This window comes from Carcharodon carcharias, chromosome 4, assembly GCF_017639515.1.
Source record: "Carcharodon carcharias isolate sCarCar2 chromosome 4, sCarCar2.pri, whole genome shotgun sequence".
Classification (NCBI taxonomy): Eukaryota; Metazoa; Chordata; class Chondrichthyes; order Lamniformes; family Lamnidae; genus Carcharodon; species Carcharodon carcharias.
The window spans coordinates 46,944,345-46,960,169 of record NC_054470.1 but is presented as its reverse complement, the minus strand read 5'-3'; the positions used below and the strand labels follow the sequence as shown (position 1 = coordinate 46,960,169).

Sequence of the window (15,825 nt, the reverse complement as noted above, 5' to 3'; positions counted from 1 at the left end):
TTGACCATCAAGGGAAAATGGTTAGATTCTCTCTTGTTGGAGATGGACATTGCCTGGCACTTGAATGTTCCTTTTCATTTATTAGCCTAAGCCTGGATGTTTTCCAGGTTTTGCAGCATGCAGGCATAGACTGCTTCATTATCTGAGGAGCTCTGTGCTTCTGCAGTAAGATGGTTGCAAACGTTTTAGCCTTGTGTTTTGTATTGATGTCTGGGTGCCCCCACCATTGAAGTTTATGATTTTTGTGAAGGTTACTCCTCCATTTAGTTTAATTGCCCACCACCATTCACGATTGTATGTGGCAGGGCTGCAGGACTTTGATCTGATTTGTTGCTTAGCTCCATCTATAAGCTTGATTACCCATTATATAGTTGTCAGGTTTATTTTAAGTGCAACTGAAAATGATAGCCTTTTTCACCCCCACACCAATTTGTGGAATTTTACGGAAATTTTCTTTTGAATATTCCTATTGTTTAAAGGACCTAAAGCCAAGTTGACTGGATGACGTTTATCTATTTGTTACTAACTCAGTGGCTAGAAAAAAATCCTGGTGTTTGTCCATCCAGATAGGGCAATCACATTATCTAGAAAGCAAGATGTTGACTTTGTTTTAACTGTGCATTTAGTATTTTTTGAGGTTATATGCAGCATCTTTTGCTACTTGAGCTAAAATGTGAAAGACTACGGGCAGAATTTTCCCTGCCCGCTGGCGTCGGGCATCATGACGGGTGTGAGTGGACAATATGCTGGGTAGGCCAAAAATCTGTTTTACGACATCATAAAACCAGTTGCAATTGTCTGCTCCACCCGTCAATGGCGGGCCTACCCACTGCCGCACGTTGGAATATCATTTAAAAATATCTGCATATCATCATAAGCCCAGCTCGCCGGAATCATCCCCCCACATCAAATTTACTGCCCATGTCAGCGGGAAAACCTGCTGATGCAGAGCACATCTTGACAAGTGTGACATGCAGAAGTCAGGACTTACTGTCAAGGCCTTGCTCACATTGCGGACATCCAAGGAGCAGAAGATGCTGGACCCCTGCAGCAACGGGACTCTGGAGGAATGTGCATCGCATGCTGTGTGGATTCTCATGGACATGGCTCCGCGCGAAGCAGCTTATGGAAGGTGGAAGGTCACCATTGAGGATCTGCTTCAAGACACCAGTGCCTTGGCCATAGTCTGATATGGATGATCAATGAGGGGGTGGAGAGGAAAGTGAGCGGGTGATGTTGGGAGGCGGGGAACAAAGGTGCCAGGCGGTGAGGATGGGAGTGGGGAGCAAAGGTGTCGGGGGGGTGGGGGTGGGGTGGTGAGGTTGGGAGGGGGGAATGAAGGTGCCAGGGTGAGGTTGGGCATGGGGAAATGATCATGTCAGATGGGGGTGAGGTTAGGAGGAGGGGATCAATGGTGTTGGGGTGAGATTGGGAAGGGAAAGGAAGTATGGGGGAGATAGGTGTAACGGAGCGAATACGGCAACTGGGGAGATAGGTGTAAGGGACAGAGGTCGGAGGGGGGAAGGAGTCCAGAGTGGGGAAAGACTTCAGGTGAAGGAAGGAATTCGGATGGGGGGAAATACTTAAGGGGAAGGAAGGAGTTCCGAGGGGGGCAAGACTTTGTGGGGAGGAAGGAGTTCCAAGGGGAGAAGAAGTCCGGGGATGAGGGAAGGAGTCCGGGGGCAGAGAGGAAGTAGTCTGGGGTGGGAAGAGGGAGGAAGTTAGGGGTGGGGAGGAAGGAGTAAGAGTGGAGAAAAGAGTATGGATGGAGGAAAGAGTAAGGGTGGAAGAAGGAGAAGGAAGTGAGAAAGAGTAAGAGGGGAAGTAGGAATAATGAAGGGGGAAGCAGTTTGGAGGGGGGGAGGGAGCCCAGGGAGAGGAAAGAGTAATTGGGGGAGGAAGGAGTCCGGGGCAGTAGGGGAGAGGAAGAAGTCCGGGCTGGGGGGGGCAGGGTGGGCGGGCAGGGAGATGAAGGGGGTTGGGTGGTGGGGTGGGGGGGGAAGGGGGTTGGGAGAGTGGAGTGGAAGGGGTCGGGGGGAAGGAAGGAGTCCATTGGTGGGGTGGTAGGAAAGAGTCCGGAGAGGAAGAGAGGGGAGGAAGGGGTTGGAAGGAGATGGAAGGAGTAAGGATGGAGGAAGTGGGAAAGAGTAAGGAGGGGATGACCAGGTGAATGTGCAAGGGAGGGGTCTGTGGAGTCAATGGCTGCCTCCTGGGGATTGAATTGAGGGTGGGTGTGGTAGGAGGGAATGGTGAGAATGAGAGAGGGCAGAATGAGCCGGTAGGGTGGGAGGGTGAGGGTTCGACAGTAACAGTAGAAAGGCCGGCAAAGGTGGTTGGTGGGGTCTCGGAGGCAGACACAGACCTGGGGGTGGGAAGGAGAAGGTCAGGGCCCTCAAAGTGGATAAGAACAGGATTTTTGGGAAGGCAGGGAACGTGCGATTTCACCTAGACATCTCAAGAAGAAAACGGTTCTGACTGGTAGGTAATGGTGGGGAGGTTGAAGGTGATGCCTGCCGGTGAGGGGGGGTGGGGCTCGACAGTAATAGGGCAAAGGGCATGGGTGCTAAAAATAAATGCTACACGTACCATGCTTCTAAAACCGAAAGTGAAAGGTTGGGAACAGGTGCTTCATGGGAGTGTGATCAGTGGGTGGGCGGAGATGCAGGTCAGCTCAGATGGACAACTGAAAGGGAACCCCAGCAGGCAGCATTGAAAATGCTCAGGACATTGAGATGAGTGTGATGGAGGGAGGGTCCGCATACGTGGGAGAGTGCTTGCATGAGGCTCCGAAAGGCCCTGCCACACACACACATCTCTCTCAGGAATCAGTCATGGGCCGGTTGCATGCAGCTGAACTGCTATTGGAGGGGTAGAAGCAGTGGAAGGAGTCGCAAAGCCTGTCAATGAAGCTGAAAGATACCTTTACGCATTATTTAGTGAAAGAGAATATATTTTTGGGTTATAAAGTGATAAAATGTTTTCACCCGTGCAACCAATTGTGATCAGAATTTCTTAACTTTTCTAGGCCTACTACTTCTTCTAGGTGCTGCCCTGGCTTCGGCATGTGTCCTCTGGGGAGCCATAACCTTGGGGGCTCGGCTTGCTTTGGCTGTCCCTCTGCGGTGACAGAGTTCGAGGTTGAGCGTGTCACGGCAAAGGGGACTCAGAGGGAGAGGACAGACTCTGAGATTCTTGAATGCATGACCTGGGGTGTCCAGCTGCCACTCCTTCTCCCTTTGGGTGCCAAGGGCCCCGGCCTGACTCCTTAATGGGAAGGAGCACCTGGAGGGATGTCGAGATGCCTCATTTCCCTCTAGCGTTGCTACTGCAGGAACTCACCCATGGTTACCGCAATGGGCTGCAGGTCTGCATATATCATGGCGTTCTGCTGGACCAGGGCCTCCATGGCGTCTGCAATGGAGACCTCCATATATGCACATGTGGGCACCACTTCATCAGAGAGCAGGCTTCGCACTCCTTCAACTCACGTGCCACTCTGTTGAGGGCTTCCAACAGCTCTGCATGATGTTCCCCCGCCTTCTGTTGACTCTCCACAATGAGTTGGGAGGCCGAATCCAGATGCTCGTCATCTGACTCTGACCTCACAGATGCCACTTCCACAGCAGTCCTCTGAGTGGCAAGGAGCTTGGCTGAACCTGCCTCCTTTTGATGCGGACAGATGTCTGTGCAGTGACCATCAGATTGTGAACCAAAGCCTGCTCTAGATCTAGGTCCCGCCAAGGCATCTCTCCTTACGCTGGTGGAGGGCGTGGGTAAGCGCTGTGACACATCTTCCAGGCTGCTTATTTCCAGCTCTTCAATGGAGATATAGGATATCCTCTTGGCTGGAGGTGAGGATGTGGATGGAGCTGAGGGTGTTGGTTGCTTGGTAGAGCTTCCTGTGAACCAAAGTAGAAATATTTAGTGCATGACAGCAGAGTCAAAAACAGGAGAGCGAGCATTCACATTTGCGTTGAGAGAAGGCTGATGTGGTGCAGGATTCTCACATGCGTGTTTGCTGCCAACCTCACTGTCGCCGCAGGACGGTCCACACCCTCACCAGTCAGCACAATGGCACACTCCTCAAAGTGAGTGAGGAGCCTAATGTGGGCCACACCACCCCCGTTGTGGGACCTCTCCCTGCAGTTGTGAGCCAGCTTCTCCTGCATGAAAACAGACGGAGAGAGTGCGAGCAGGACACATGGCACTACTGGAATGTTTGTGTGGTGAGTGGAGACATCGACGGGATGAGGACGCGAGCTCGAGAGGATATGAGCCTGGTGGATATGTGACGGTGTGTGTGGGTTAGTGATGTTCACCCTTGAGTTGTGAGACCCCTGTGGATATGTGATGAATTTATGGGTGTGTGAGTTGAGAGTGATGAGAAGAGTAAATTACCCTGGTGGAATGGATGAGACCATTCATCCTCTTTCGGCACAGGGTGGCTGTCCTCTCGTGCAGGACATTGGCCTCCCGTGCTGGATTTGTCACCTTCCTTGCTGGCCTTTGCCCACAGAGAGGGTGGAGGACATCACGGTGGGGCTCCATGGCATCCAAACGGCATTCCAGGGGCATGTCACTGAATCGAGGAGCTGCAGTCTTCTTGCCTTTTGGGGCCATATCTTCTGTGCAGCAGTTCTGGGCTGGAAGCATTGAGAGGTGTGTGCGCAGCTACACTTTAAATCTGGTGCCCGCCATGAGGACACAGTGAGGTGATGGCGTGGCAGGTGAATTGGAGGCAACCCACTAGCGAAACATGCATGATTAATGGTGGGATTGGGATGATACGGTGTGAAAAGCTGCCATTGCGGCCGGCGGGTAAAATGTTATTTTTTCCAGCGGCTACTGCACTTAGTGCAAATCTGGGATTATTCTGCCCTATGTCATACCTGCCATAGCCTCTTGAATATTGTGCTGGTTATTTAGACTTCCATTTATGCAGGTGGGAGAAGGTGGGCTATATCCAATATTAAGCTCTCTATTAATCCTTTTCAGTTTAATGCAGTTATGTTTTCACGGTTTTCTGTTTATTCCTGTTCTTTTTGATGTTTGGTAGGAAAGTATATTCAAAACGCCACCCGACAAACTTGTTTAAAAAAGTTGCTGCAATTTAAATCTGTTTACAAGAAAGTGAAGCCCATTAATAGACCATATTATGGGCCAACATGTGAAGAGCTTTTCTCAACACAGTCTGCAGTGTAGGTGCTTAGAATAGTATACATGCTTTCACAAAGCATTCTCGATAAGAGTTCCAGATGGCAAATGCTTTGACAGACTGTGCAGCAAGCATGGCCACAATGTTGAGATCATGCTTCTGTTTTTTTTTTCACTACTTTAGGATAACCCTTTTATGCTGGGTGAACAGAAGTGAAAGAACTTACCTTAGCTACAGCTTTCAATCTTTAAATGTAATTCATCCAACACGTACAAATATTTCTTTTCTGTTTCTGTGCTGGCTATAGTTGAAGCTAATTTATGTGTTCAGATTCCCTTTTCAAACAAAATTAAAACAAAGTTCGGAAAGAGGCTTAAACATTTCAAAGGGAAAGAAGAGCTGTTTTTCAAAATTACACAAACGTTGCAAACATATGATGCTCATGGTGATTGTTGAAGGAGTTTGGTGTATTCATAGAATGAGGAAGATTATACTAATAATAAGTAATTTAATATTTGCAAGACTGAATTCCCCTTTCTAAGAGCATTTTTATGAACTATACAGAACCAATTATATAATTGTGGAATAGTTCTTTTTACTTTGCATCAGATGTAATTTACAAATCTTTTCATTCTTCAGGCATTTCTATCATATAGACTGGTAAAATATGATGCTCAAAAGGAAACACCCATAAGGAATGAACAAGGACGATGTGAAAAGGTTGGCAAAGGTATGTTTAAAGGGAGTTCTACCTTATTTTTGGAGAAAAAATTATAACAATTAATTTAGTGCCAATAAAGTAGAAAAATATCCTAAAGTGCTCCAAAGAGGTGTAGTCTGTTATGACCAGTCCCCAGCTGAGTTTCCCCCAATTTGTTACGATCCCGGACGAGGTACCCCAAATTGCTATGCTCCCAGGTGAGGAGGGATGAACTGGCTCCCTTTCCTTATTCGACCCCCTCGGTTGGTTGTAACAAGGTTAATTTTAAAAGGATCTCTTCTCTCGTGGATACCTTTTCCCAGTCCAAATGTATTTATGTTTTAAAAGGAGCCAATTTAAACAGGCTTTCTTGAGTTAAAGAAAAAGTGAGTTTATTAGTTACTAAAACCCAAGAAAAAAATAATAAAAACGCAATACACATACAAACAGATTAGAAATGAGAATTGAGCCCAGAAATAAAAGTTAATAAGATATACGAATCAGTCTTTTGCTGGTCCGTAAGGAGTACATGATGAAACGTTGTGGCCATTAAACTGGATGATTCTAGTAGAACTGACTTTGGCAGTTGATCAGTGGGTTTGGAGATTCTTGGTTCTACAGGTTAGCCAAAAGGAATTGTCCTGTTTCCTTTTCGACTGTGGCTTTGCTGATTTGTGGCTTGCTTCCAACAATCAGCAAGAGATATTTTTATCTGCAAGCGCAGGGATGCCTAATTGAAGTTCTTCAGCTGTGACCTTCATAGCACACCCTTGCATATCAGGCCTGGAACACCAAAACTAGCACACAGAACTAGGGTTGCAGTTGGTTTTTTAACCCCTTTTCTTGTGTATTCCTGGAAGGAAAAAAATAAATATGCCTTTCACCCAAATTTGCTTTCTTTTTAACTCCCATCATGTCCACAGTCTGAGATATAACTCACAGGAGATGGTTTCTGCTAAGATGGTAATCAGTCTTTATTATCTCTATGACCACAGGATGCTACAACTCCGTTTTTGCATTGTATCTTTTCCTTTGAAGTGTCTCTGTCTGAAGTAGGCCTTGACACATTTTCAGGTGTGACATTCTGTTCTCTGGACTAGTTGGTCAAGTGTAATCCACATTTTACCAACAAGTGGTTACTTTGCAGTCTTAGCCAGATTTTGCTTGTATGTCCTTTTTTTAAAAAAAAACATGTTTTACTTAAAAGTTCATTATGTCCTTAAGTAATTTGGGGCTGTGATTCTCAGTCATGACAAATCGAACAAAATCTTAAGTGCAAATCCATTTAAAAGCAAAGACAAAGGCTAAGTAATCGTAACCTTGCTTCACCAGCAGTTTATTTTATTTTAACATAGGATGTATGCTGACAAGGTAGTATTTATTGTCTATCCTTAATTGCCCTTGAGAAGGTGATGGCAAGCCACCCTCTTGAACTGCTTTTAGTTTATGTTGTGTAGGTACACCCACAGTGCATTTAAGTGGGGAGTTCAAGGGTGAGAAATTATTTTGTGTAGGGTGTGCTACAAGTGTCCACCTAACCACATCCTGTGTGACCTGTTCAGTGTTCTAGAAGATAAGAGCACATGCAGTTGCATGCCTGCATGTGCCAGAAGGCTCTGATTTGGCGCTATTCAGCTCCACTAGCTGATGTAACATCAGGATCCCAAATTTGGGTAACAAATGTGCAGGCAGAATCTGCATTACTTACTCGAGGAAAGACAAGTGAGAGGCTACAAAATGGACACTGCAGTGACGGTATTTAAAGGGTCAAACACCTTGCTTAGGGTAAGTCAAATTTTTGGAACTTTTTCTATTGCAAAGTGTCTACTTGTAGTCTTTTTAGAGGTCTTTTGGTAATTTCCTGATTTTGCCAGAGTGTATTGCCACATCAACATGCCGGGCCAGAGTAGGTGACCTTTTCACACAAAGACTTCTACAGGTATCATGGAAATATTGAAAGTGCCTATGTGTGTGCAACCCAACAGGGAAATGGAGCAGGGGTGTGGAGAAGGCAGGAGGCTGTCTAGCAGCCCAGGCAATGCACTCGCATCTGGGTGCACATGTCCCTTCAGCACTGTCCCATATGCTGCCCCATCAAGGTCCTCATCTGAGTTCTCTGCAGCAGTATTTATCTGCCACCTCACCTTTCAGCGAGCTAGCAACCAAATCTTCCTATACCCCTCATCTGGCAACAGGTGAGGCATCAAGGAGTATAGGGATAGAGCGGCAGTATGGCGTTGAGATAGAGGGTCAGCCATGTTAGTTATGAATAGCGGAGCAGGCTCGGAGTGTCGAATGACCTACTCCTGTTTCTATTTTCTATGTTTCTAGGTCACTCTTGCCCAGTCGACAAATGCATGCTGATCCCAACTCTGTATCAGCTTAGATGGTACATGTAAGTAGCAGTGTCTGAGTTGGTGGCTGCGAATGTTAGATCAAGTGAAGGGCCCTTGTCGTTAGAGCTGTTGCTCTCTTCCTCCTCCTGGAGCTACTGCAACTGGACAGATGGCAGTTTTTGGGTATCTGAAAGCAGGAACTCAAAACAGGAAAGTTGGTGTGAGCGGAGGGGTGTCGGTGGGAAACAAGACATCCATGGTCATACCATCTGCATTTGTTCATCATTCCAGATAGCAGGATGAGGGTGTGCTGTGAGTTCAGAAGAAGAATAAAGCAGGAAACTGTCATCACCTTCTCAGTGATGTCGGATGCCACAGACCCCGTTGCAACCAGTAACATGATGCAGAGAACCATGTCCTCAGTAGGGCTAAGGAGATGCAGGTATCCTTGTTCCCTGCCTGTTCTAGTCTGCTCTCTTGTGTTGTGTTCCACCTTGTCCTGCAAGAGACAGCGCAGAATGTCAGTGATTATGTTGCACTGAGTTTGCATTATGTGCCTGCCATACCTGAATAACTGGAAGTATATGAAGGCAGTGAGAGGATGGTTTAAGGCTGACAACATTGGTAGGTATGTGAGGCAGAGATGGAGTATCTGGATGTCAGGCATGGGCACTGTCTGCCAGGGAGTGCCGCTGGGTTAGTGATGGGGATGTGATACATTGAGCACAGCGTGAGAGGCTGACAGTGTGGTGGGTAGGGGATGTCATGTGAAGATGCATTCACTAACATTGATCACTCACATGAGATCGTTAGACCACGTGTGGCACTGCTGCCAGGTCATGGGTTCCAGACTCCAGGAGTTAACATTCTTAACAATTTGCTCCCACTCCTTTCGGAGGGTGGCCTTTGAGGGTCTTCTGGCCACTCACAGACCAATGGCACTTCCCCTTCTGTCCCCTGGACCGCTACTGTATCCAGTGTTGAACGTGTCACTATGGATCCCTCTGCCTGGTATTCACTTCACAATTGTTTACATTTCAGCAATATATTTGTGCAATTTCCCTTTAAGATATAGCCTGGTTTTAAAGCTGACTGTACTAGTTGCCCGTAAAAAACTGCTGCATCGTCCTGTTGAGCACAGGGCCGGCAGGCAACATTCAGGAGTGGACAGCAGCTCAGAAGTCACTTGAGTTAATGCTACAATCATTCAGTTGAGGCTGCAACTCGCCCACCTCAGTCTCAAAGGGTATTGTGACTCAAGTGTCCCAAAAATGGGATTAACTGAATTCTAGCTTTCAGAATTCTAACCAGACAACAATGAAGGAACAATGATATAGTTCCAATTCAGAATGGTATGTGGATTGGAAGAAAAACTTGTAGGTGGTGCTGTCCCGTGCATTTGCTGCCCTTGTCCTTCCAGGTGGTAGAGGTTGCGGGTTTGAAAGGTTCTATCAAGGAAGCTTGGTGAGTTGCTGCAGTGCATCTTGTAGATGGCACACACTGCTGCCATGGTGTGCCAGTGGTGAGGTGTTAAATATTCCAGATGGTTCATTGGGGCACCAGTCAAGTAGATGGCTTTGCCCTCGATAGTGCCAAGCTTCTTGAATGTTCTTGGAGCTGCATTTTTCCAGGTAAGTATAGAGTATTCCATCACAATCCCGGCTTGTGCCTTGTAGGTGGTGGACAGGCTTTGGGGAGTTAGGAAGCAAGTTACCCGCCACAAAATATCCAGCCTCTGACATGCTCTCAGAGCCACAGTATTTATGTGACTAACCCAGTGAAGTCCCTGGTCAGTGGTTACCCCACAATGTTGAGTGGAGTATTCAGCACTGGTAATGCCATTGAATGTCAGGGGGAGGTGGTGACTTCCTTTTGTTAGAGATTGCCATTGTCTGACACTTCTGTGGCATGAATGTTACTTGCCAATTAGCGGCTTAAGCCGGAACATTGTCCATGTCACAGATTGCTTCATTATATGAGGAGTTTTGAATGGAACTGAACACTGTGCAATTATCAGTGAACATCCCATTTCTGATATTATAGTGGTGAGGGATAATTAATGGATTAGATGAAGATGTTTGGGCCTGTCCTGAGGAATTCCTGCGGTGATATCCTGGGACTGAAATGTTTGTGTTTCCACAACCACAATAATCTTCCAATGTGCTCAGTATGACTCCAACCAGTATGGAGTTTTCCTCCTGGTTCCCACTGACTTCACTTTTATTAGGATTCCTTGATGTCATACTCTGTCAAATGCTGCTTTGATGTCAAGGGCATTTACCCTCACCTTGCCTCCGGAATTCAGCTCTTTTGTCCATGTTTGGATGAAGACTGCAATATGATCTGGAGCCAAATGGTCCTGGTGGAACCCAACTGAGCTGGTTATTGGTATCAAAGTACTGCTTGATAGATTCTTTATGATATCTTCCATCACTTTGCTGATTATTAAGCATGAACTCTTCGGCCTGTAAATGGAGAAGTTGGATTTTTCCTAGTTTTTGTGAACAGGAGATACTTCTGCAATTTGTCCACATTGTTGCATAGATTAATTGTTATAGCTGTATTTGGCTAGATGAGCAGCTAGCTCTGCAGCACAAGCCTTCAGCACTGTAGCTGATGCTGTCATAGCCCATAGCTTTTTGCTCTATCCAGTGCACTCAGTAATATCAGGTGGAGTGAAACAAATTGGCTAAAGACATGATGGAGGCATCACGAGGAGGCTGAGTGATCATCTACCTGGAATTTCGACTGAAGATGGTTGCAAATGCTTCAGTCTTCTCTTTTATACTTTTTGAGGTCTGCAGTCATTGTGAATAGGGATGTTGATGCAACCTCCTCCTCTTGTTAATTGTTTAATTGTCTACGACGTATGAGCATGGATTGCTTCAGTATCTGAGAAGTTGCGAATAGCGCTGAACACTGCAATCATCAGCAAACATCCCCACTTCTGACCTTATGATGGAGGGGAGGTCATTGAGGAAGGAGTGAAGGTGATTGTATCTAGGACACTACCCTGAGGAACTCCTGCAGCGGTATCATGGGACTGAGATGATTGACCTCCAACAATCACAACCATCTTCTTTTGGACTAGGTATGATTCCAACCAGTGGAAAGTTTCCCCCCTGATTCCTATTGACTACAGTTTTGCTAGGGCTCCAAGATGACACACTCAGTCAAATGCTGCCTTGATGTCAAGAGCAGTCACTTTCACCTCCCCTGTTGAGTTCAGGGATCATCCACTTGCCGGTTGAAGATTGTAGCAAATGCTTCTGCCTTATCGTTTGAACTGATGTGCTGGGTCACCCCTCATGGAGGATGGGGATATTTGTGGAGCCTCCTCCACCAGTGAGTTGTTTCATTCTCCACCACCATTCACGACTGGATGTGGCAGGACTGCAAAGCTTAGATGATCCATTGGTTGTGGGATCAGTTAGCTCTATCTATTGAATGCTGCATCCGCTGTTTGGTGTGCAAGAAGTCCTGTGTTGTAGCTGCACCAGGTTGACACCTCATTTTTAGGTATGTCTGGTGCTGCTCCTGGCATGCCCTCCCACACTCTTCATCGAAACAGGGCTGGTCCTCTGGCTTGATGGGAATGGTAGAGTGAGGATATACTGGGCCGTGAGGTTACTGATTGTGTTTGTGTACAATTCTGCTGCTACTGATGGCCCACAGTACCTCATGGATGCCCAATTTTCAGTTGCTAGATCGTTTTGACATATATCCCACTTAGCACGATGGAAGACATGACTTTGGCTGGGATTTTCTGCACCTAGTTGTGATGGGCGTGTTCGGTGGCAAGATCGGAGAATCTCACGAGAAGGACCTAGGCACGTTTCCTGGCATTGTGAATCCAGGAAGCAATTGTCCGCTCCCCTCATCAGTGGTGGGTTGCGTTTCCCGCCCTCGAACGTCGGGAATTTAATTTGAACACACTTGCATCTCATTATTGTGGTCAAACGCTGGAATAAACCCCCACCCACGTCAAATTTAAAGCCGACATCAGAGTGAGTTTATAATGGCGTGATTTACAGCTGCCTTTAAAGGCATGCACCTGGCGACCTGAACCTCGAGGAACTTGGAGGTGAGTGCACACAAATTTGCATAGCGATCGCAATGATCCTAATGCCAGGAAACAGCTCTGCGGATTTCGAAGGGGTCAAGGGGTTCACAGGCAAATCTCCACAGCAGCTTCTTTGTGGCAAGGGCAAAAGTGCCAGTGGGGAGGAAATCTCAGAGCAAGGGCTAGACTGCAAGTGGAGAAGGGAACGTCAGGGTTGGGGCTACAGTGTGGGGGTGGGGGTGGTCATGGCAGTGCAGACTGAAGTTTGAACACATTCACATGTCAGTGGTGGTGGAGAGGTGGGTAGAAAATGGCCCATCAAATGCCAACAAACATGAGCACTCTTGCACAGCTGGGAATGTTTAGCTTGAGCTCAATTAACATGCTTGCAGTCAGCTAGTCAAGCAATTGTGCCCAGCAAGCAGCACTAATTCCTGACAGTGCCAATGATTGCTCCTCTACTATTAACCCCTTGTGCACACACTTTAAACTCGAATGAGTGCTCTGGTGCTGCAGAACCATTGCGTGACTGGTCAGGCTTGAGGATCCCCTTGGGAAAGGCGGCCATCGAACACTGACAGAGGGGTGTGCTTCTAGTTCCTTGCATTATGTTTAGGTTGACATTGAAGAGTCACTGTCATGGTCCAAGCAAACTGCAAGGCTTTGGAGTCCAAGTTAGGACAATGTCTGCAACTGAGGTGAGAATGCAGGATGCAGTCGAGTGGCTAAAATGGTCATCACTCGGGCATGTGGTGTGGGGCAGTGTTGGGTGGGGGCATGGTGAACCGTCATACATACTAAACACTGGGCATCCATGTGGTCGCCTGGACTCTCCAGAATACTTAAAGGGGTATTGAGAGGCAGCCGCAGGCGATGATTTGACCAAGAGTGGCCCTTAGAAGACAATTGTGGACCCTTGCATCTTTCTCTTTGATATGCAGTGAGGAGGCCATCAGGAACATGGAGGCTGGTGATCTCGCTGTCTGATTGCTTATAGGCAGGAGAGAAGAAGGAGAAGAATGTGACGGAGGCCTCTGGCTCATCAAAGATTGGAGCAGAACCCTGAAGACCAAGGGGCCTCCTCTGCACATAGAGGATAAACCCCACAGAGCCATAATTCATAGGCGCGCCACTTGACCCAGGGCCGACCGAGAGCATATGTGCTACCTGCAGATGTGTGAAAACCAGTGTCATGGATTCCTGTTCTGTGGTGTCCTCGGGGCTGGAGTTGAGGACCTGGCTCGTGGACCCCTTGGCTGCTTCCGAGTTGTGTCTGGGAGAGCAAGGAGAGATAATTAGTGTATGGCAGGGGACTGTAGAACAGGGGAACTGACTCACAGCATGATTGTCTGATGGATGTTGGACCACTGGATCCTCACTTGGTTGAGCACCGCTGAACTCATCATCAGCACAGGAAAGGTCCAGATCATCCCTGGCCAACTGGATGGCTCTATTTTCGAAGTCTGTGAGGACTTTGATATCAGGCATTCCTCCACCAGACTATGACCACTCCTTTTAGTTGTGTACTAGCTTGTTCCTGCATGAATACAGATGGAGGGAGTGTAAGCAGGACACCTGCCAGGCCAGGTGAAAAGGATGCCTGGCATGTATGGGTGCGGTGATGAAAGATGTATATTTTTATATCATGTGATTATATTTTCTGTGTATAAAACTGTGGGGGTGTACGTGTCCAGAGTTAATTAAACAGGGAGAAGGTTACTAGAGACAGATTGCCTATGTGGTCTAAGAGATAAAAGGTTAAAGGAGTTAGGTTTGCGCATTTGTAATGAGAGGTTATGGTGGGTTTGAGTTACACATAAATAGGTTGGATCTGAAACTTGCATTTTGAGATAAGTTGGGAAATTGATTTTTTTTTAGCTGTTGAATTTCAGAAGGGAGTTCAAAAGGGCAATGAGGAACATTTGCATCTTACAGGTGTTCCATGAGTAAATAGGGGAAGGTATATTAAATTTTATTGACTTGAAAGTAGAGGCAAAATAGAAAACATGAAAGATTTTTATATTTGGAGAAGTTGAGTTTCAAAGACTGTGTTTGAGGACAATGGAACCTGTGACAAAAGGGGGAAAAGATATTTAAGAAAAGGGATGTTTAACTATTGAGAGTTGCTGCGGGGGAACCCACTGAAGGCCAGCTTCCTTGTGTGCAAGCTGCTGAGAAGCTGTGACAGTTTTGAATTGTAAGCAGCCACTCAGTGTTAAGCCAGTTGAATCTTTGTTTTAGGAAACAGTTTGTTTCTGAACCTCCTTTTGGAATTCCACATCAGAGTACAAGTGTCTGAGAAGTCATGAGGTGTATCTTTATTAAAGTGACAACAATTCCTTGACCTAGATAATATTTACTGGATATTTATGGTTAAAAATCTGTAAGGGCTTTTTACCAGAAAGATAGGTTAATTGTGTACTTTTGACCAAGTATGATTTTTTGGGTCACGTAAGACTGTTTTAACTGTGTAACTTTTATCTTATGTGCTTAAGTATTTTTTTCTTTTTAATAAATTTTTAATTTTTAAAATTCTAATGGTGTCACTGGAGTTCTATGCTTTTGAGGTCAGTAGTTCTTTCTCCTTGTTTTCATGATAAAAAAGGTTTATGGTCAGCAAGGCAGACTTCACTCTGGGGTCTGGCTTCTCAGCAATAACATCAGCTGTAGTCGTAGCAAATTTGGGGGCTCTTGAATGATCAAAATTCCTTGATTGGATTGGGATTTGTCAGTCTAAAGTATGTTTTAGTCCAAAACATCAAGTATAAGGAGGATACTGAACTCAGGAGTTTTGTGTTGAAAGATATTAATGTATTTGTACTGCAAAATGGCTTGAGCAGTTGCTAAGGCTTTTCTGGGAGTGGTGGATGTAACTGTGGGTTATTTGAAATCTCTGACTGAAACTCAGTTGAAAGAGTTAGCAGATAAAGTAAAGGTTGAAATAAAAGCAAAATTTTGTAAGGCTGATATGATTAAAGTACTTATCCAGCATTTAAAGTTAGAGGAGGAGACACCTGAAACTAGTGTGTCACTGCTAGAGGTGGTAAGACTTCAGTTGCAAATGAAGCCGCTTGATATAGAAAAAGAAGTGGAACTGAAAAGACTTGAATTGGAAGGAAGAAAAAAAGAAAGAAAAATGAGAAAATAAGGAAAGTAAAAGGACAGATTGAAAGAAACAGCAATGAAAAAGCTTGCATGGGAAAAAGAGCCGCAAGAAAAGGAAAAACAATTGCAAGAAATAGAATTGTGTAAGCTTGAACTTGAAGTTCAGAGAGAGAAGTTAGCAAGTGAGGAAAGGGATAAGGAAAGAGATAGAGAGCTCCAGAGAGAGAAGGAAGCCAGACAGTATGAACTATCTAAAGCGAAGCTTAGAATAAAGGAGCAAAGGCGAGATAGTGGTTCGGAGAATGACTTCGATTCCTTTGAGGAATTTCATTTAACTAGAAATCTTCGTTTAGTGCCTAAATTTAAAGGATGGAGTTGAAAGCTATTTCACCTCAATTGAAAAAATAACTATGGAATTGAATTGGTCAAAAGATACTTGGGCCATAATGTTACAGAGTGTTCTGTC

The 15,825-nt window shown here is 45.9% G+C and overlaps 1 protein-coding gene across 2 annotated transcripts in view; it reads left to right on the top strand.

Annotated features, from left to right (window-relative positions):
• slc27a6 (solute carrier family 27 member 6) overlaps window positions 1-15,825 on the top strand; it is an 89,044-nt gene that overhangs the window by 52,631 nt on the left and 20,588 nt on the right. For both annotated transcript variants that reach the window (XM_041186277.1, XM_041186276.1), the window contains one exon: window positions 5,795-5,885. In XM_041186277.1, the coding sequence (XP_041042211.1) occupies window positions 5,795-5,885 (91 nt within the window). The remainder of the gene's footprint in view (window positions 1-5,794; window positions 5,886-15,825) is intronic.